Source organism: Eublepharis macularius, chromosome 6 (assembly GCF_028583425.1).
Source record: "Eublepharis macularius isolate TG4126 chromosome 6, MPM_Emac_v1.0, whole genome shotgun sequence".
Lineage (NCBI taxonomy): Eukaryota > Metazoa > Chordata > Lepidosauria > Squamata > Eublepharidae > Eublepharis > Eublepharis macularius.
In genome coordinates, this window is record NC_072795.1 from 43,294,116 (window position 1) to 43,315,821 (window position 21,706).

At 39.4% G+C, this 21,706-nt stretch overlaps 1 protein-coding gene across 4 annotated transcripts in view; it reads right to left on the reverse strand.

Moving 5' to 3' along the window:
* Nucleotides 1-250: 250 nt before the first annotated feature.
* The window catches only part of RHBDD1 (rhomboid domain containing 1), a 42,140-nt gene continuing 20,684 nt past the window's right edge, over nucleotides 251-21,706 (reverse strand). For 3 of the 4 annotated variants that reach the window (XM_054982097.1, XM_054982099.1, XM_054982098.1), the window contains 3 exons: nucleotides 16,797-16,820; nucleotides 15,324-15,443; nucleotides 251-2,218 (listed from right to left, as the gene is read on the reverse strand). In XM_054982097.1, coding sequence (XP_054838072.1) covers nucleotides 2,100-2,218; nucleotides 15,324-15,443; nucleotides 16,797-16,820 — 263 coding nt within the window. In that variant the 3' untranslated portion in view covers nucleotides 251-2,099. Of the gene's footprint in view, nucleotides 2,219-9,287; nucleotides 9,753-15,323; nucleotides 15,444-16,796; nucleotides 16,821-21,706 lie in introns of those variants that run through there. The other variant, XM_054982100.1, reaches the window with a different exon arrangement.

Consider the following 21,706-nt stretch of genomic DNA (forward strand, 5'->3'; position numbering starts at 1 on the left):
AAAAGTACTCAGTGTAGTTCATGTATTCCCCCTACCCTGTCCCCAACCCGAGAACCTCTTTTTCTCAGTTGTTACTTTATTACTGCAGGATTCTTCTATGAGAATAGAAATGTATAAAACTGCTTATAAGGAGTTCAAAGATAATCACTCCTACAGCTTCAAACAGATTTAAATGTACATCAGATAGTTATTCCATCATCTCCTACCTTTTACTCTCATAAATTAGAAAAAGATACTGAGAGACACCCCCTCATCTGAAACAAGTGTGGAATACATGTATTTTTTACAGCAAAAATTACAAGCCGCAAGAAAATTTACAAGGCACAATGCGAATTAACATACAGAAACATGATTAAACAAGTTTCAAACCTCTTGCCCCACCTAAAGATCAACTTTTCAAGAGCTAGAGGTGCTTTTTTTGAAAAAGGCACAGAAATCTTTATTATGAACATTAGTATAAAATTATAACTACTAGAATTCTGGAAATGGTAGAACATTGCAAATTAAATACTGAAGCTTAAACATGATGGCAAAGTGCACTCAAATTAGCTCACTAAGACAGGAGCTCTTAAGAGACAGAAATTGTTCTTTTTTCACAAGGGGACACGCTATTTTCTAAACACTAAATGCTATTGCTTCCACAACAAATTAAACTGTTTGAAGACTGACTACAACATGGTTAGTATATACGCTGCACATGTAGAGCAAAACTTTGCACTGCCAATGCAATTATGGGAAGAATCAATATTTCCTATGATGAGGCCTGTAAAATCTGTTGCTGACCATCTGAAATCGAACACCAGATTTAGGATCCTCACCACTTGAAAAGCCCCAAACCATTCTGCATTTGCATCTTTGTTTTGTTTTCCTTGGGACAGAATTGAACAGGAAAAAAATATCCTGCAGATGCTGAATGCTTGATAGTTGTATCTGAGAATCTGCTGATGAAATCCAGAAGACAAAACAAATTACATTAACTAAATTTCAAGAAAGTTCTCATTCAGCTGTTTCTTGTGAGGCAATGTATATATTGATATATTCGGAGCAAAATTCCTAGATGCGTTAAGGTTTCAAAAGTACAGAATCCTGCCAAATAAGACAACTTGCATTCCAATAGCCAAATAAATCAACGTGTAAGTATTTCCAGTAGTTATGCACAACAGGATAAAATCAAAGTATGCTTCAAATTATACTGAACAAGGCAAAGGCAGCAAAAGTTCCCTTCCTTCGGCTTAAATACAAATTTCAGGCGTATCATACAAAACAGAGAGAGTAATAATGTAAATGAATTTACATGTACAGTCTATCACTGACACTTTGTTAACTGAAAATGACCCTTCACAAGCATACAGCAATGTCCCAGAACACTGCAGAAAACGCCCAAGAAGGGCTTTTTGTCTCCTTAAACAATTGTTCTGAGATGACCTTGGAAGCAAAAGAATAAGTGGATTTACCTGCTAGTAGATGGTAGGTCTGAGCCAAATGAAAGCTGTGATAACTTTTAATACATTGCCTTCCGTCTTTTTATCTCAAAATTTTGCTTAATTATCTATGTTCGCTATTGCCGTACTCTGTTTACTCACTCTTTCACTACTGGCTTAATTTACATTACATTAATGCTTTGCAATAATTAACTCTATTGCTATGAATACATTATAGAATAATGCAATGTTGGAACACAACTGTTTGACAAAGTATCTCTATATTTACAAATGCATATTTGAATACATCTGTAGGCTCAAATGACCTCCAAAGGTTGAACAGTCAAAAATGCCCTGAAACTTCAAAATTCCACCCCCTGTGATGAATAGGAGTTGAACAAGAGAGCCTCAGAATTGTTCCTGGTGAACTGAATTCTTTAACTTATGTCTGGCTGTTTGGTACCTTTTCAATTTAAACCTTAATCTCTAAAATCCCCAGACCAAGAAAGTACAATTTAGACCTAACCTTTTCACACAGTTTGGCACCTCTTAAATATATACCTGACAGGAAACATTCTCTTCTGAAAGACGGTTTAAATGTGGCAGGAAAAAAAATCGGCCAACATGTGGTAGTTACCACAAACATCTTTATATATCACCACCAGACACTCAAGAATTTTACTGTCTTTCATATCTGTTAAGCCTTTGCCTTTGAAGTTCTTCTACTGATGGTCCCTCTGGGGGAAACCAGAAGCCATAGGGTCTCCTTTCAGCATTGTAATTTCTTGAGCTGCCACCTAAAATGAGAAGTAAATAAAAAGCACTGCAATCCTCAAAGTATTTACAAGATGCATTTCTGAGGGCTTATAGAACAATTAACATACTTTCTTCTAATGTCATATCAGATCCCAAGTCTATTTTAGTCGTTAACACATTAAGCTGACCTCTACAGTGAGTTCAAGCAGTCTAAGTCAAGGCAAAGGGTTGAGAATGGGTCATCTTTCTCACTGCTTTGACCGCATCACCCCTCTTTGGTTTCTTAGATGGTCTACTGGTTAACTATGTGAATTTCAATCTTCTAAACTAACCTAAATATACCCTGTGCTTTGGATTTCATACAAACACAAGACATGAAGCTGCTTTTAGACCATTTGTCCATTTAGCTAAGCACTGCCCGTGCCCGCCCTGACTGGAAGAGGCTCTTCAGGATCTCAGGCAGAAAAAGATCTTGCCCAACATCTGCTGCCTGAGACCTTTTAACAGAAGATTACATGTACTGAACCTAGGAACTCCTTCATGCAAGGCAGCATCACTATCCCTTTAGCTCTTTCAGTCTCCAACAGATGCTCATCAAATCTGCTCTGTAATGAGCGGAAGTAGAAAGCCCAGTTTATAAGCTCCTCTCCAAGCATTAATTTCCTCTGTTAACAAAAAAGTTTATAAACTACAAGCAAAACTGCGGCAAAATTATTTAAACATGGTGCAGGCAGGGAAGGTACTAGTTTCTCCCCTTTTTATTCCCACATTCCTATCCATTGGGGGAAACCATACAAATAAGCTATAGGCTGTGAAGCGTGACTCGTTGGGCAAAGAAGGATGCCTTCATTTAGAATGGGTCCTAGAGCGAGGGTGAAGACCATTGAATTCATTAGTGCACAATGGAGTGATAACCACTCCCTTGATTTTAAGTTACACAAATATATCTAAGATCAACCATCATTTTGTCTAACAGTAAAGCCATGTGCCTATCAGCAAGACAGCAAAATTAAAAAATCAACAGATAAGGTAAACATTTCTGCATACTTGTGGGACACATTGTCTCCGGCATGGCGAAAAACATTTTTTTTGCACAAATGCTCCAAAATGGCCTGAGCATGCACCTTCCCCTCCAGGGCATTGAGGTCAGCTGAACAAAAGTGGAAGGAGGATACAGAGCAAGAGAGCACAAGGGACTGACCAGCTCAAGCCCCTTAAGTATTTTGGAGGATTTAAGGCATGCACCCAGCCACAGTTTCCATGTCCCAAACTCTTTCACGTAGAAAAGAGCTGGCGGTAACAACATCCTCCTCCCTGCATTAGTACTCAAGGTCGGGGTTAGTTTCCTGCTCATCTGTCCTCAAACCACAGTAGTCGAAGACTGCTACACTATACCATTAGACAATGGCAGCTCAGGAGCTACTCAATTAGTCTCCAATACAGTGGTTAAATGGTTTGGCTGCGAATCAGCACTCTGCTGATTTGAACCCCACTACTGCCATGAGCTCAGTAGGTGACCTTGGGTAAGCCACGCCTCTCAACCCCATCTCCACAGCTGTATTGTGGGGATAACAATAACACTAACTTGAGCACCGCTCTGGGAGAGGAAAATCTACCATTTATTCCTCTGCATTCTTCACAAGCTCCCAACTTGTTCTCTTTTATAATGAAATTAATGGCCAAGCATCAGCATGATATTGAAATGAAGCCACCTAGACACAAGGCAAGGGCTTCTTGCTTACTTGTGGGACCCCACAGGAATACTAAAAATAGTTTGCAAATTAAAAAAGAAAAGACCACACACCCCTAATCAGCCTGACGAAGATGGAGCATACTTGTAGTCTTCTGTGACATTCTGAACACCAAGCAAAGGCACTTCAAAGTCTGTTAAAGGGTTTAAAAGGGAAACCAGCCTGCTCAAGCTACTAAAACCTGGCCCCGCTTCGGAATACCCCGCTGGCCCCGCTTCGGAATACCAAAGCAAAGCTTTCCGAAGCATTCAGAAATGCTTTGGAAAGCTTCGGGGCTTGCCCTTTAAACATTAACCCCCACCTCCCCTGCCACCTACCTTGTGGTGGCTAAAGGCCAGCTCCTCTGCCGCCACTGTGCGGTAGCCCAAGCCTGCGGGGTGGTGGGGAAGGCCGGAGCCGCCTTCTCCGGCCCTTCCTGCTCCTCAAATGGCTGTGGTGTGTCAGCGCAGCAGTTGCCATTTGAGGGGCAGGAAGGGCTGGAGAAGGCAGAGAAAGCCCTTCCTGCCCCTCAAATGGCCACCGTGGCGCCAGAACGCCGCAGCCATTTGAGGAGCAGGAAGGGCTGGAGGAGGCGGCTCCAGCCTTCCCCACAACCCCGCAGGCTCAGGCGGCGGCAGTGCAGCAGCAGAGGAGCCAGCTGGCTCCAGGCCAGACAGCCTTGTGCTGCCGCTGCCACCCAGCTGATAACCCAGGTGAGTGGGGGGTGGAGAGGTCTCCCCAGGGGGGTGGGGGGAAGAGGGGTTGCCCCAGGGAGGGTGGGTGGTGGTGGTGGGGAGTTCCCTCCCTCTCTTCAGTATGCTCTGAATCTTCACAGAGCATACCGAAGCGATTCCTGAACCCCAAATCCAAAGCAGCTTGCCGCTTCGGATTTCAGGGTATTCCGAAGCAGGAATACCAAATCTACCCACCTGTGCACAGCCCTAATCACGACCTGAGTTCGATCCTGGTGAAAGCAGGCTCAAGACTGACTCAGCATTCCATCCTTCCGAGGTCAGTAAAATAAGTACCCAGTTTCCTAGGCGTAAATTGTAGATGACTGGAGAAGACAATGGCAAACCACCCCGTAAAAAGTCTGCCAAGAAAATGTCGTAATGCGACATCCTCATGGGTCGGTAATGACTCTGTGCTTGCACAGGGGACTACCTTTACCTATATCAGTTAATAAATATGATATGCAAAATCTTAGGAAAGAATGGAATAAGAAGTTAGATCACCCAGTTTTGCCAAAACAACAGGATAAGAATTGAAATGCTATACCTGTTACTTCTATGGATCTCAAGCTGTGACTTATTCAGTAAAAAATATGTTTAAGGTATATTAGACACAATGGCACCTTTATAGTAAAGGACTAAGTACAGTATCTAATTGCTGACATTGTAGTTTACAGGACACATCTCTTAAACATATGATCTGGTATGTCCAGTTATTCAACCGCCTCTCCCCATATGTTCCCCGGAGGTCACTTCGATCAGCCACTAAGAACTTTCTGATGGTCCCTGGCCCCAGGGAGGTCCGCCTGGCCTCTACCAGAGCCAGGGCCTTCTCAGTTCTGGCTCCGACCTGGTGGAACTCTCTGTCTGAGGAAACTAGGGCCCGGCAGGATTTGTTATCTTTCCGCCGGGCCTGCAAGATGGAGATGTTCCACCAGGCATTTGGGGGGGGGGGGCTAGGCTGTCCTCTCGCCGGCCATACCACTGAAGACCTTCCACCATCCATGCAGGACAATGCTGTATTTTAATATTTTATACCCACCAATTTTAATTGTTTGATATGATGTTTCAATGTTTTTATAATGTTTTTATTGTTTTAAGCTGTTGTTAAATCGCCCTGAGCCCGTCTGACGGGGAGGGCGGTCTAGAAATGCGATTAAATAAACAAACAAAGAAACAAACCTTTTGGGGAAGAAGTTATTACTTATAATTTTGTATAAGAATACCCACTGATCTTTGTGGATGTTTGCTTACTTTTAAATTACCTATCTGTGTCCCAGAATCTAACTAATTATAAATGAAAATGGACCTTTGTGCCCCTACTGTAGCTAAAAGACTTATATTATAAAAAATGTCCACCTCCCATAATTCAATAGATGGAGGACCTTTATCTATATTTGAACTTATGGCATATAGACAACAAATATGGATGGATTTACATTTAGATGTTTGGGAACATTTTACAGATGCTTACTTGTAGATTTTTCACTAATGTAGTCATATGTTTATTTCTGTTTTGTATGAGGCTTTTAAATCTTTTTTTTCTTTTCAGATAAAATAAAGATTAAAATAGAACATTTCTATGTCAGGTATAAAGAAAAAAGCTAGGTATCTAAGCAAATGCTTTGGTTTGAGAACTTTCAATCACCTCTCAGCTAAGCACCTAGCATGAGTAAAAGTAACAAATTCAGTTCTAGTTGTATTTGAAGTTTTCCACCAGATGGCACCAGAGGCTCATAGGCAACACACTGGAGAAAACTAGGACAAACCCCAGTCAACAAAGCATTCCGCCTAGTAAGCAGAATTAGGGTTATTTTGAAACAGATGGGCTCTACAGAAGCTGCAACTCTGAATATTATAGAGTTGTTTATTGTCTGGCTGGTTTGAAACGCAGGGATTATTTGCCAGCATCTAGCACTTTCTGTGTCACATCAGGTTTCATCTAAAGCAGAATAAACTGAAAACATTGGGATATATATATACATTTTTTGTACTAATCCACTTAAACTTGCTATTATGCAGTCTATTCAGTACAGGAATGGATTTTTTTTTTCTGGAAAGATCAGCAGCATAACCAACATCCTAACCCTGATGCAGAATAGCTAGCTAATAGATTTAAGTCAGCTGGGCGGAAGTTCTTATTATTGGCTTTGTATTTTGAAATGAAGTATGTTTTCAGCTATTGGTACATTTCAAAATTTCAATTTAACACAGTATGCCCAAGTGCATAAAGAAATGTCCTTGAAAATATCAAGAGTTTCATGCTATGGGCATAGTCTCAAAAGATGGGTTAAACCTGTTAAGAAGTTCATTCATCTACATCACGAATGGGAATAGAAAATAAAGAACTGTTCAGCTCAGAAGCGCGACACATTCACTTACTGTGCACCATTGAAGTAGATCACAAAGCACTAGCAAAAAAAAAAGAAGTATAAACAACCATTAAAATTCCTAAACAGAATAAAATGTCCAGGCTGTATTGTAACATTCATAGTGGCCTGAATTCTACAATAAAACTATAACAACTCTAAAAATGGCAGATAGTTGGAGAATGTAAATGATTATAAATGGGTTCTGGAATGCTTGAGAAATAGGATGGTGCATGCTTTCATTAAGTTGGAAAGAATCCAGCCATCTACAGAGATTCATTGCAGTGGAAGTACTGCAGTGAGGTGCTTGTAATCAAAAGTTTTGTATAAATCTTCACTGGTAAATTTACTTCTGTATAACCCAAAATCATGCATAATACTACAGAGGCTGGTCTAGTGGAGAGGCTGTCAAAGGCTAAAAAACTGAACTCAGGTAGGCCAAACTCTTCTTGTGATGGGTGCCTATTTTGTTCCGTGTTCCAAATCATATGTGAGCAAGTTCACAGTTTTTGATCACGTTCCTTGATCATGTACCGGTGTAGTGTAGTGGTGACAGTGCTGGACTGGGATCTGCGAGACCTAGGTTCAAATCCCAACTCTGCCATGGAAGCTGGCTGTGTGACCCTGGCCCAATCACACACTTTCAGCCCAATCTTCCTCACTGGGTTGGTGTAAAGAAGAAATGGAAGGGAGGGGAACAATGTCTCCTATTGGGGTGAAAGGTATAAATAAAATCAATACAACAAAATATTTATTTATTTATTTATTTAATTCGATTCATACCACGGCCTCCCCACAGATGGGCTCAGGGCGGCGGAGAATGAAGATGAGGATATGAGGGACACATGCAGGCTTCAGATTCCTTATAATGTTCAGATATATGCCACTGCCTATTCAACTGACTGCATTTCTTTGAGAATCAATAAAAAATAACAGCTACGGATAAAAATTTCAGCATACACAGTATAAGAATAACAATGCAATATTATAAGGTAAACCCTTCTAAGGCTATTGACTACAATGAACTTAGAAAGGGGTATCTCTCCTTGGGATTGTTCCCTGAGCCTCTGGTAACCTCAGCTCATGATCTACAATCAAGCCACTTGCTTTGATAGCAAGAAACAAAATCATGACAGCATGCTGAGTACAACTCCTCAAACAAGCAGAAGCAGCTTCTACTGAGCTGGCCTTTCAACCTACTGAACAGCTCTATCTGGCAACACTATGGTAGCATAGAAGAGTCACTCACCCTGCTTTGATTCAGGGCGACTGCAATGTGACTTCCCCCTGCATGCGAGGTCTCTGCCACTCTTCCTCACTTAAGACATCTAATCTCAGGTCTTCAATAAACCAAAGGAATATATGACTTCCTAGTAGGTCTTGGAAAGCTACCAGGGACACAGTGATCCTTGCTCTTGGGCCCAGGTGAAGATCCTACATTACATAAAGTAAGAATTGAATGTCCATCCCCCACCCCCACCCCCAAAAAACAGCCAGGAAAAATGTGTAAAATTCTGATATTAAAAGTTTGTTTCTCTTTATTAATTATTCAGTTGAACACATCATTCAAAACAACGGTTTTCACATACATGGAGACCCTAATATGACTGTGGTATATCAGTTTTAGTGGAGTGTTTACAACATTAACTTCGAGGAACAAGCACAAAAAGCAAAATAAAAAAGGAGGGGTGGATAACAAAAGACTGAAAAAAGTTTTTTAAAAATGACCTATAAGTAGACTGCCTGCTATCTAGGATATTTCTCTTCTAGCTGCTAGCTGACTTTAAAGTCTCTGTTTACCCTGGAAACAGCAAACCAAGCATATTTCACAGTTTGAAAAAAAGTAAACTTTAAAGGTCTATACTTGTAAAACTGCAGGATTAATTAATATCTGCATGTAAATCTGCAAATGGAATCTAACGGCTTTGTTTAGATTTTTTCCTCTGAAGTGAAAAAAGAGATGGGTCAAAAGTTCTTTTTGAACACAAGGTTGGGACACGACCATTTCATAATGAATCACTGTTTCATAATCAGCTGAAGATGGGCTTTGGAGTGGGGGGAGAGCTGATCAAGTGGACCAGGGAGCAGTTTTAGTAACATTTGAACAATTTCTGGCACCAAACTTCAGCCTCATATTTGGCTTCAATTCACTTCCAATCGTAGATTCCCCCCACCCACCCACCCACCCACACACCACTGTTTGGTCTTGCTAATTATGTTGTAAAGCCAGATCATCATTTCATGTGTGTCCAAAGTTCACAAAGCGCTTCTGGGTACCGCATAAAGAATACATAATGTATTACCCAGTGCTCTTTTTACTGGCAGTTCAGTTTGTTTTGCTTTTCCAGCACAAAACTGCAATGCTTCATTGGCAAATCTACAAGAAACCCTCGTATATTACATACAACTGTAAAAAAATGTTTTTTCCACAAAAAGGCAAGCATATCAAATATATATGAAATAAACGCTGAAATAAAAATGAGGCATACAAATTCAATGCAAGATTCTTGATGTTTTTATGGCTCCATTGCACATTTCCTTCATAGGCTGCAGCAGCTGTCATTTGTGTTCCAAAGATGAGAACCAAATAAGTAATATAATGAATACCATCCACTGGATGCATGCTAAGAGACATGTTTTTGTTGAGTCCTATACACGCCTCTTCATCAGGAACAGGGAATGAGCATTGCTTTACTGCATATTTCAGAAGCTTTATAGCAACTCTGCAGCCTGTTTTTCAGTTTGCTGTTTTAATAGAAGGAACACAAAAGAAGTTTGGCTGGTTTTGTAATCTGTATGCACACAGCCTAAGGTTTCCTCTGGATCTTCTAGGTAGTTTTGTAAACTATTTGTTTAACATTTTTTCATTGTTAACAAATAGTTCTATGTCATTTTTTGTTCCTGCAACACAACAGTCAGAACAAAAACCCCAGAATTTTGAACTGTTACATCTGGTTTCTTAGAGAATAATGGACTCACACGGGTCTATCAATGGCAACCAGCCAGGGTGACTAAAGGGAACATCCACATTCAGAGACAGTAAGCTTCTCAATGCCAGTGCCAGGAGGCAACATCAGGAGAAGGCCTTGGCCCCTATGTGCTGTTGGTCCTCCAGAGTAACTGGTTGGCCACTGCATTAGACAGGACTAGATGGACTCTTGGTCTGTTCCAGTAGGGCTCATTTTATGTTATCTTCTTCTTATGATTGTCACTCCTACTGGAGCCATCTCCACACCAGCATGCAGATCAGATGGACGTTTTTGTACATAACTACAAACTCAAGAAGAAAATCTTTCTGAAGAGGCATCATACAAATATTTTAGAGGAATAAAGAAGTTTTGTGATGCCTCAGTGAGCCACAGTCCATGAACTGCCTGGGGTGTGGAGACAACTATAATGACACCGTGAACATGGAAGGCATTTGGTTTCCACTGCCCCTTCACCTCCAAAGGACTGTTTAGACATTTTTCTCATGGTCACCTTCCTTTCTTCCAGAAATGAAAATACGTTGGGTAAAAAATGCAAGATATTCTACTTTGCATAGTTGTTTCTGTGAGGTGAAAAGTGGCATTAGAAGTCTGTCAGAGAATGTCTACTTTGTCCTGAAGAACTATTACAGATCCTGAACCTCTGCCTTACTAGTTCTAGCATTCAACTAGAAGTGCTGAATAAAACCAATCAGCTGCAATCTCTGTAAACCAAAAGTACATATCACTCATTACATCTCTACCTGAGATATCTGTACCAGCTGCCAGTTTGTCTCCAGGCTCCATTCAATGTGCTGGTATAAAACTCAGAAGTAGCCTAGGTCTAGTTATTTCAGAAAGAATCTCCTCCTGTACCAATCACTCTCCCCCCACACACAAATCTTCTAATAAGACAACTGAAAATATCCTCTTATGTGGAGGCCAAGATGCTTTCCACAAAATACACGGGTTTTCTGTTGCAGCTCCAGAACTATGGAACACGACCCTCAGGAAGCCTGTGTGGATTCCCCCTTCTTACTGATATAAAGGTAGGTTAAGACCTCTCTTTTGTTGTGTGTCTGCCAGCTGAATTTTTTTTGAAGTCTGCTGTTTCTTTATTGGTTTTGTTTTTACTTTACATTGCCTGCTTTTTTGTTTTCTGATATTTTATATGTTGCAGTTTAGTTGGTTTGGGCAGTATACTAATTTGGAAATAGAGACTGAAAAGTGGCATAAAAATTTCATAAATATGTACATAATTGACTTTCACACTGGGACTCTGCCGAGAGAAACTGCAAAACTACTTGCAGAGTTTTACTCCCTTATTTGAAAGTTTTAGACAGACTATTATTTCTATGGAGCAACAAGAATGATTTTTCTCTTGTTATTTCCATGGCACCCAATTCTACATTAGTAATTTTACCATACAACGGTACAAGCACTGTGTATGAAGGGGGGCGGGGTGGAGAAACTTCCTGATTGTAAGCACTTTCTGGCCAAGTTAAAGTGGGAATTTCTCCTCACCCTTCTTTTGAAAATGATACAGGAAGGCACATATGAAGATGCATCCATCTTTTTATATAATAAAACTAAAACAACTTCCAGGAGTGCTCCAGGCATTGGGTGGATACATGTAGGCACAATACCTCATCATGCACATTATCCAATATGGGCTTGTAACAATTATAAACACAGAAACAGAATCATAGGGTTGGAAGGGATCTCTAGGGTCATCTAGTCCAACCCCCTGCACAATGCAGGAAATTCACAACTACCTCCCCCCCGGTTGACTGCCCCAGTGATCCCTGCCCCATGCCCAGAAGATGGCAAAATACCTCCAGGATCCCTAGCCAAACTGGCCTGTGGAAAATTGCTACCTGGCTCCAAGGCAGAGATGGGCATTACCCTGGGCAAGCAAGACGGCCATGAGAACTAAGCACTGACGTAACCCATTCCGCCCTCCCCCTCATAATCTGGCCATGTTCCCAGAATCAGCATTGCTGTCAGATGGCCATCTAGCCTCTGCTTAAAAATCTCCAAAGGAGAGCCCACCACCTCCTGAGGAAGCCTGTTCCACTGAGGGACAGCATAACAAAAGGCAAAAGCTGCCGTTGGTTCTGGTCTGACCTTCTGGGGCAACGGAAAACAACTCTGCGCCATCATCTCTATGATAGCCCTTCAAGTACTTGAAGATGGTTATCATATCACCTCTCAGTCGTTTCCTCTCCAGGCTAAACATTCTGAGCTCCTTCAACCTTTCCTCATAGGACTTGGTCTCCAGACCCCTCATTATCTTCGTTGCCCTCCTCTGGACATGTTCTAGCTTGTCTATATCCTTCTTAAACTGTAGTGCCCCAAACTGAATACAATACTCTAGGTGAGGTCTAACCAGAGCAGAGTAGAGTAGAGTGATACCATCACTTCTTGTGATCTGGACACTATGCTTCTGTTGATACAGCCCAAAACCGCATTTGCCTTTTTAGCTACCACATCACACTGCTGACTCATGTTCACTGTATGGTCTACTAAGACCCCTAGATCCTTTTCACACTTACTACTGCCAAGGCAAGTCTCCCCCATTCTATAATTATGCATTTGATTTTTCCTTCCTAAATGCAAAACTCTGCATTTATCTCTGTTGAAATTCATTTTATTTGTTTTAGCCCAGTTTTCCAGCCTGTCGAGATCATCCTGTATCCTTACTCTGTCTTTGACCGTATTTGCTACCCCTCCCAATTTAATATCATCTGCAAATTTAATAAGCTTTCCCTCTATTCTTTCATCCAAATCATTTATAAAAATGTTGAACAGGACAGGTCCCAGGACTGATCCCTGAGGAACTCTACTTGTGGAGTTTAAATTTTTTTTTAAAAAAAACGTGGCCACTGTAGCAGTAGTGGCTACATTTGCATGTCTAATTTCAGTTTTTACAAGTCAAAGTACCAGAAAAATCTGATATGAACTAGGATCACAGTAGGCCACAAACACAGCAGGTACATGTCATGAGCAATAGCAATGTTACACTACCAAATCAGAATACATAAAGTGTTATATATAAGTACTTCTCCAGACACCAGCAGTATCTTTCCATGTGTTCTCTGCCCCTAATTCTTGAGTGCTAGGTACAAGCTGAGTTTGTTTCAAAAGGAAAGGTGCCTGAAGTATTAGATTCCAGATTCCAGGTGAGCCAAATGTAGCCTTTCCTGGGCAAAAAAGATCTTGTCCCTGTAGTGCAAATCCTAGTAACATCTAGATTAAACTGCTGCACTGTGCTCTACATGGGTCTATCCTTGAAGAGTGTCCAGAAGCCACAGTTGGTACAGAACACTGCAGCCAGAATGTTGACTGGAGTGGGTCAACGGGAACATATCACTCCTTTCTTATTCCATCTCTATTGGCTTCCAGTTTGATTCTGGGCCCAATTCAAGGTTTTGACATTTAAAGCCCATACAGCTTGAAGCCAGCATACTTTAAGGACAGCCTATTCCTATATGAACCTACCTAACCACTACAATAATTTTCAGTGGCCCTGCTTTGGGTGCCTCTGCCATCTGAGGTTAGATGGATGGCAATCCAAGAATGTGTCTTCTCAGGCATGGCACCAAAACTGAGAAACTGCAGAGAGATTCATTGTTCTATCTATGACTGTCCTATAACAGCAGCTGAAAACTTTTGGGGGTTTTGGTGTTCTCTCAGTGACCTTCCTTCCCATTTGTGTTGGGGATCCTAAACTGGGTGGAAAGACAGCATAAAAATCTTTTGAATAAATACATACAAATCAGATTACTCAACATGGCCACAATCCTTGTAATAGCAGTAATATAGATGATTTCCTTTCCTTGCCATTGGAACTGGTAAAAAGTAAATTGACAAATGAGAATGCAAGTACATCCAGCCATTTAAAAGACAAAGTGAATAAATAAGCATGCCATTTTAAACTGCTTTATGTAAAATGCATTCAATAGGAGGTAATACCTGTAGTGATTCAAAATGTTATGAGGCTATCTAAAGTAACTGTCTTAGTTTTTTTTTACCAAAGTTATACATTTTAGACGCCAGGCATATCTTCTGAAAGTATTTCACAAATTATCATTTCAGACAGTCTGAGGTTAGCCACATTCTAATGACAACAATTATAGTGAAATATCATATAGTCAACAAGGGCAGGGAAAAATGAGATTCCATCCCCTGCTTTGAGAGAAGATTTGCCCTATAGACAGAGATGCACATTTTACAGAAATTTTGAAATCATGGGGAAAAAATCCCCCCCCCCCAAAACCTAGAAGTTTTGAGAAAAATTGAAATATGTGCAATATTTAATTTAATTTATCAAACCTAAACTTATTTTACTGCTTTAAAAACATTAAATACATCATTTATAGCTTAGTTAAAATGTACTAGTTAACATATTTAGGACAGTTGAAATAATAAATGCCTTAATTATGTCCAAACAATGGCAAATACACCCAGCAGTAGACAGAAAGCTCAAAACTACTACACCCTATTCTGCCTAAGCATATATCCTCTATTTTTGCCATCTAAGGTTCCTTCCACTGAGGGTTTACTAACTAGAAGTCTTTTGCAGATTCTGCCCACCCCACCTTCTGACTTGTTCATCCTCCTCTAAAGCAGGGCAACAGCTGCGTGTTTCCCTATAGTAGAGTGTTTGCATCACTTTCCTTTGAGAAAAGAGAATTACCAAAGAGACTAAATTAAGAATGCAGTAGACTTATGATACTGTCTTCTGGGACTTCCAAACTAGATCAAAGTCACCTAAATAAAAATGATATATTTCCTAAATGAATCCCTCTATCTTGAAAGAAGTACATACAGGCACTAAAATGAAAGAGGAGGCACCAACCCCTATTCAGATGGCACCTAATCTCTGCTGTCTGGAGCTCTTTGTGAGACCATTCCCGTGGCTATCTATGAGCACAGGATATGATGCACGGAAGTAAAGACACCAAGGCTGAAAGTCATCCCCACCCCACAAAGGCTAAGTGACTTTGAGCAATGAAGGTGAAAGATTTTGTGCAAATTTTGGAATTTTTTATTCCTTGTAATAGGAAGTTCATAAAAATTCACATCTTGGAAGGACCCAAACCAGGAATATCCTGGTTTCAACCAAGAAGAAATTCTAATGCTACAAAACTCAGAAAATAGCTGATTGGAAATAAAATGCAAACTTGTATTCATTTTTATACTGTTTCTCTTCAGTTAAGATCTCTTCCGTTAAGATCTCGAAGCGAAACTCTGCTTCATATTGTTTTTAAGGCTGTAAACCTCCTTAAGAAAACATGAAAAAAATATTCAAGTATTCTCAATATGGCTAAAATGTGAAGATTCTTACCTCTGTCATTCAGACTGTTTCTCATTGCCCTTTCAAACTGCTCCTCTTCATTCAATCCATCAGTGTACACATTATAGTCTCTTGATGTGTAGTATGGATTGCCAGAATAACTAAAACCACCTATACAGATATAAGCGGGAAAATTATTTTGATAGTGAATAATATATTCAACCAGCAGCCTTTACAATCACATTAAAAGGAAATAAGTTTTTTAAAACATGTAAGGGACAAAACACATACACCCCTCTTTTTTCTTTTTAGATACCTTATTTGTACTTACTGCTAAACCAAGCAAGAGGAGGTATGAGCGGGCACAGACACCAGCCAACCGGGTCTGCAATTGCTACTTTCTGGCAAACTAGAAATGATGTTGCGGCAGCCACAGGCTATATAACCAGCTCCAGCAAGGAGATGGGGACACTACTGAAGGAGAAAGAACTGGAAAATAGGCAGAGCAGACCTTTTCCACAGAGACCGCACAAGGATAGTTATACAGGAAGCAGCAGGGGAAAACAAAAGGGCCTGAAGGCCAGGGAAGTTGTTGGGACCAAGGATGGGGTAAGCCCCCGAACAAGGGAGGGGGCTTCTCCAAAGAGATCTCTGGGTTAACAAACACAGCGGATCCAACAAAACTCCTCCAAAAGTAAGGATGATACAAAAAGTGCCTTAAAAAGACTCAACTCCTAAGGGGACCAATGATAAAGCTGCAGCAGTGGACCAAACATGACTTCTGGTGACCAGCAGGCAGCAACTGGGGGTTCTGGATGTGTTCTTCGAGGGTTAGGGGCTCAAACCCAGCACAAGTACAAATGTAGACAATTGCTCTGATCCAGCTAGGCACTGTAGATATGGAAAACCAGTTTTCTGAATGGATCTCTCTATTTGCATAGATAATCACATGTATCTGAGTCCTCAGACAAATTCGACTACTGGGTCTGCACTTGCATAGCCTGATAATTAAAGCTGGAATCCCACTGGTTAGTGATTTGGAAGAGTGCACCGGATTCAGCCTCTCTTCTCAACTAATCAACAAGTAGACCTCTGAATACCAGTGTCAGGAAGCAGTATCAGGAGAAGGCCTCAGCCCTGCGGTTGGTCATCCACAGTAACTGGTTGGCCACGGTGTGAGATAGAATGCTGGACTAGATGGACTACTGGTTAGACCTAGCAGGGCTCTTTTTATGTTCTTAGCAAAATTCTAACTTCTTTTACTAGGCACGTGCAATCTCCTTAATCAAGGTCTACATTTGTGCATTCCTCTTTTGGCAATATAAGATGAATTTCCTGGGAAATGGGTCAACAACTATAAAAACAGGCATGAACTGGAATGCACACCTATAACATACCTAATACACCTGGGATGAGAAAAGTTCCAGGGCAGACAGACGCTAATCTATTCAAAATTCCTCTCTAACCTATTAAAAATGCAATATTAGAAGACGTTTTTACAATAGAATAATAAAAGTTATGTACCTGAACTATAGCTGTTTCTTTGTCCTGAAAAACCAAATTAAAGAGATAAGGTTAGCTGTAACAAGGATTATGTAATTAATAATTAGCATTCTTTAAATATCATTTTATTTTTTACTGTATGTTTTCTCCTCCTAAACTGGCTTTCAATATACTTACAGTGCAATCCTAAGAAGAGTAACTCTTCATAGGATTGCACTGTTAATCACTTACAATGCAACACAAATACCAATTAAAATGCAGTACAAAATGCTGGTTGGATAGTAGGTTCTCAGCAAGACATGGATCCAGGAACAATGAAAAGATCCTTGGCTGCTTAGCTTTTTTTTCCCCTTAAGGCCTCATTCCAGACTGGTAATATAGCTAATGAATTGTGAGAATTTTCTTTTAATAAGCAATACATATTGAAGACGGGAAAGGGGGGAATAACCTGAAACTGTGGGAGTAAATGCAATGTGCTTATAAAATTGAATTAATTATCTTTGCAATTAAGGTAAGCCTAATTCTATTCATTCATAGAATCACAGGAAAGTTAACTAAAAATGGGATGATTATATTCATGAATGGATTGATACTCTCTTGAGAATAGTAAGTCCAGTGGCCCATTAAATAACAACAAATTTTATTCCACCATAATTTTTGTTAGTCTTTAAGGGGCCGCTGAATTCCTGATTTATTTGCTGCTACAAACTACAAACTGCTTACCTATCTAGAATGATCTCCCCAGAATAAATTCAGTGCTAATCCATAAATGAACTGTCTGTTTTTGTATTTTTAAAAAGGTCTTTTTAATACTTGGTATTTTTCCACACATTTTCAGACCAGGGATGCAGTTCTCTTGGACCTGGGCTAGGGCCGTTGGGGAAACTTTTCTAGTCCTCACCATAGAACCAAGGTGATTCAACCTACTGGAGGCAATTCCTAAAAAGAGAGACATCTGCTGGTGTGAAAGAAAAAAACAACAAACTCCAAACACCTTTGTCAGTCCAAAGGGGCTATAGTGGAAATGCTCAGGGTAAAACTGGTAGGAGCAAAACAGAACTTCAGAGTAAGGGTACAATGTCAAAAGAGGATCAAGCGCAGAGATAAAAGGGCCCAGGGAGGCGAGGGCGGTTGAAGAGGTTATTATCAGATTCAGCCCATCTCCTCTCAATTGATCAAAAAGTAAACCTGTGAATACCGGCACAAAAGGAAAACATCAGGAGGAGGCCTTGGCCTCTATGCCCTGCTAGCTGGTCCTCCATAATAGCTGGATGAGACAGGATGCTGGAATAGATGGACCACTGGTCCAGCTCTTTTTATGTTCTTACGTCCTAAAATGCCAACTCCATAACAATGATTATCATACCCATTCTGTCAACACATGAAATACCTTTTAAAAATTCTTCCTAACATAGGAATGATATTATGGTAACCAAAGCCTCTATGCCGAAGCCTACTTCTTTTTTCTACCATTTAAAATGGTAACCATTTCTTTTTTTAAAAAAATATGCATTTTTATTCTAAAAACCAAAGTGATAGTAGAGGGGATACAGAAAGAAAAAAAGGAGTGTATATATCAGAAATTTATATATAACAGAGCATATAAGACAAAAAATATTTCTCCCCAACATCCCATTCGTTATACTTTTTAAGATACTGTTTATAAAATACAATGGTACATTTATATTTGACATTTTAGGTTTCAAATTTTTTAACTAATCTGTTTTGCCACTATATTATTGGTTTCATCATCATTACATATTCAATATTCATATTTTCACCACTTCTATATACCCGGCTATAACTTTTAATGACAAAGTTTAAATATTTTGCTAGATAATACATCAAAATACAAAAGGAAAATCTATTATATATCCCATACTAAGAAAATAAAAGCTTTTTCTGCTCAAAATCTACTTCCTTTTAAATCTATATTCAAGATGTTATATTTAAAACTTATTCTCATTCTGCTTCTACAATGCAGTACATTTATGTACAATTTTTTGGGAACTGTTTTTCATTCTAAATTTGTCTCCTGCTTGCATAATACACATTCCATCTCTCCTCAAATCTTATGATGTATCTGTTTCTCAAATAGGTTGTTAATTTCACCATTAGTGCATATTCAATTACAGAGAATCACGAGGATAGCAATAGAGAACAATAATCATGACAACCTAACGAAATAAACACTTATAACAATTGCAAAAATATTCTTATTGTTATTGCATAGTTCAATTTGCCATTCAATATATATCAATACACACAGTCTTCATATACAGACCTATACATAAAGTGCTAGTGCAAAGCAATGATGATACTACCTATAAACAGCTGATACTTTTAAAGTCCGTTAGTATTCCTTAAGATCACTCAAAAAGTTCATAGGATCAAACTTCAAGTATGGGTCCAAGTACATGCAGGTTGGAATTTATACCATCTAACGGGCAGATCAGTTCATTTGGGGGGTCCTGTTTCAGGGTCTTTTTCAAAGATGGTTATCTCACCTTTGTTATTTTCAATATTCAGAAACTCCCATTCAAACTCCACTTAAACATGTGTCGCTTGCTGCTCCTAAGGAACGCAGCCTTAGGAAGGATTTGGATTTTTAATCCAATCCATAATCCAGACCAGACCTGTCACTTGATAATATGATTTCATATTTGGAACTGCTAACCCTCCTTTTTCGCATCTTAAGAGTATTTTAAAACTTATTCTTGGTTTCTTGCCATTCCAAATAAATGTATCTGTCTTTGCCAGTCTGTTAGTATTCTTTCTTCTATATATATATAGAGAGAGAGACAGCATTTGGTATTAAAAAAAATAATGTGGGCAATACATTCATTTTGATTGCTGAAATTCTCCCCAGCCACAAAATTTTTAATTTTTCCATCTTGATAGATCTGCCTGTATTGGTTTCCAGGTCTTCTGATAATTTTTTTTAAAAAGATTACAATTTTGTTCAGTCACATTTATCCCAATGTTTAATAGAAGCGGTGGCTGCTGCGCATTCTATACTTTTTATAATATCTCGTTGTTGTTGTTGTTGTATTAAAAATTCTGTAATCATTTTTGTCTTCTTCCTGTTGATTTTATATCCTGAAAAGGATCCAAATTCTTCAACATGTTCCATTATAAACTGCAATGATTATTGTGGATCCAAAACAACCATGTCGTCTGCATAACTTTTCATTTTAAATTCTACATCATCGACTTTTATTCCTTTTATTCTTGTGACTTGTCTGTTCTTTGTAGCTAAAGTCACTATTGCTAATATAAATAATAGAAGTGACAGGGGACAGCCCTGGCATGTTCCTTTTTGATCAAAATTCTTCTGTTAGTTTTCCATTTATTAAAATCTTTGCTTATTGGTTTGTATACCTTGCATTCAATTTCAGAATTCTGGGCCACAGCCCATATTCTGAAATGCATTCAGTAAAAAAGGCCAAGTTATATTATCAAACGTTTTTTTTGCATCAAAAAAATAAAAACACTGCTTTCTATTCCCCCCCTTATTCACAAATTCAATTGCATCTATTATAAATATATATTATCTTCACTACAAAGCCTGTTTGATCAGTATGTATTAAATTTGGTATGCATTTTCTTAATCTTTCTGCCATTATTGTAGCAAAGATTTTTATCTACATTCAATTGATATGTTTTATGCATGGACACTTTACAATGTTTCAGAATCTGTTTTGCTTCCTATGTTCTCCCTGACTTCTGCACCTGCAATGGAGTCACGGGAAGCAGATATGGGCTTTGTCTGAGTTTCCCTGTTTTTTCTCCCTGCGGACATTCTGTGATTTTTTAAGCCGCTGCTCAGCTGCTGCTATGTCAAGTTCTGTCCGTGCAAATCAAATACTCCCAGTCTGCTTCTCTACTCCCCCCTCTTCTTTTCACTGGGAGCTGACTGGTCTATCGGAGGTAACCACACCCACCCTCCACAGCTCCCCAAACCTTTTTTCCGCCATTTTTTTTGTTTAGTATAACGACAGTAACGCTGGAACATCAACACAATTGCCAGATTTCATTAAACTCCTGAAAGTGAATGTGTGCTTGATGCCACAACATTCTAGCTACCCAAGTGCTCAAACATGTAACATTATAATTATGTTTTGTACTGCCATACAGCGATGGCAGGGCTTGTGGTTCTACCTCCTCCCTTTTTAAAAATTTATTATTAATGGAAGTAACATTGCCATGTTACTGTGTTGTGTCTGATTGATCTTGTTAATTAAATTGTGTTCCATAAGTACTGCCCAGCATTTCTAAAAATTATTCTATACATCTTATGGTTCTGTATACTTTATTTCAATTATTTCACACAGTAGAGCTCAGGAAAGGTCTCATAAAATGGCCAATGGAGCAATCAGTTACTGTTCCTCACTGCCACAACTGCCCCATCCCTAGTCACATGATGGGGAATGACCAATTGTTTAGAGCAAATTTCAGGGTGCCAAAACCATTTCCCCCTCACTCTTCGGTGGCATTTTCCTCTCTGAATGGTTGCGCATAAAGCATCCCTAAGATGGCTGCTCCAAGAGCTCCTGGAAGAAGAGGGGTGTCTCGCTAAACCAACGCATTCTCTTGCAATGTAAAATGAAAACAAGACACCAAATTGAAGCTGCCTCTGATGTTTTGTGATGGTGCAGAACGCAGGAGAGCCATGCCCATTTCATTTTGATCAGTGAATACACTTTAAAAGTGTCCATGCATAAAACATAAAAGTAAGTATGGCTCTATTGCAAATGGTATTTTCCAATGGTCTTTTATTTTCTTCTCTTGTAGAATCTTTCTCAAAAAGTCAGTCTTTCCTTTCCGTTAACACACCTGTTGGTAAATCCTAAAAATTCTGCTCTTCTTTTCCTGCTACTTTAAATGGGGATTCCCTTTATTTATTTAAATTTTATTTTATTTATGTCATT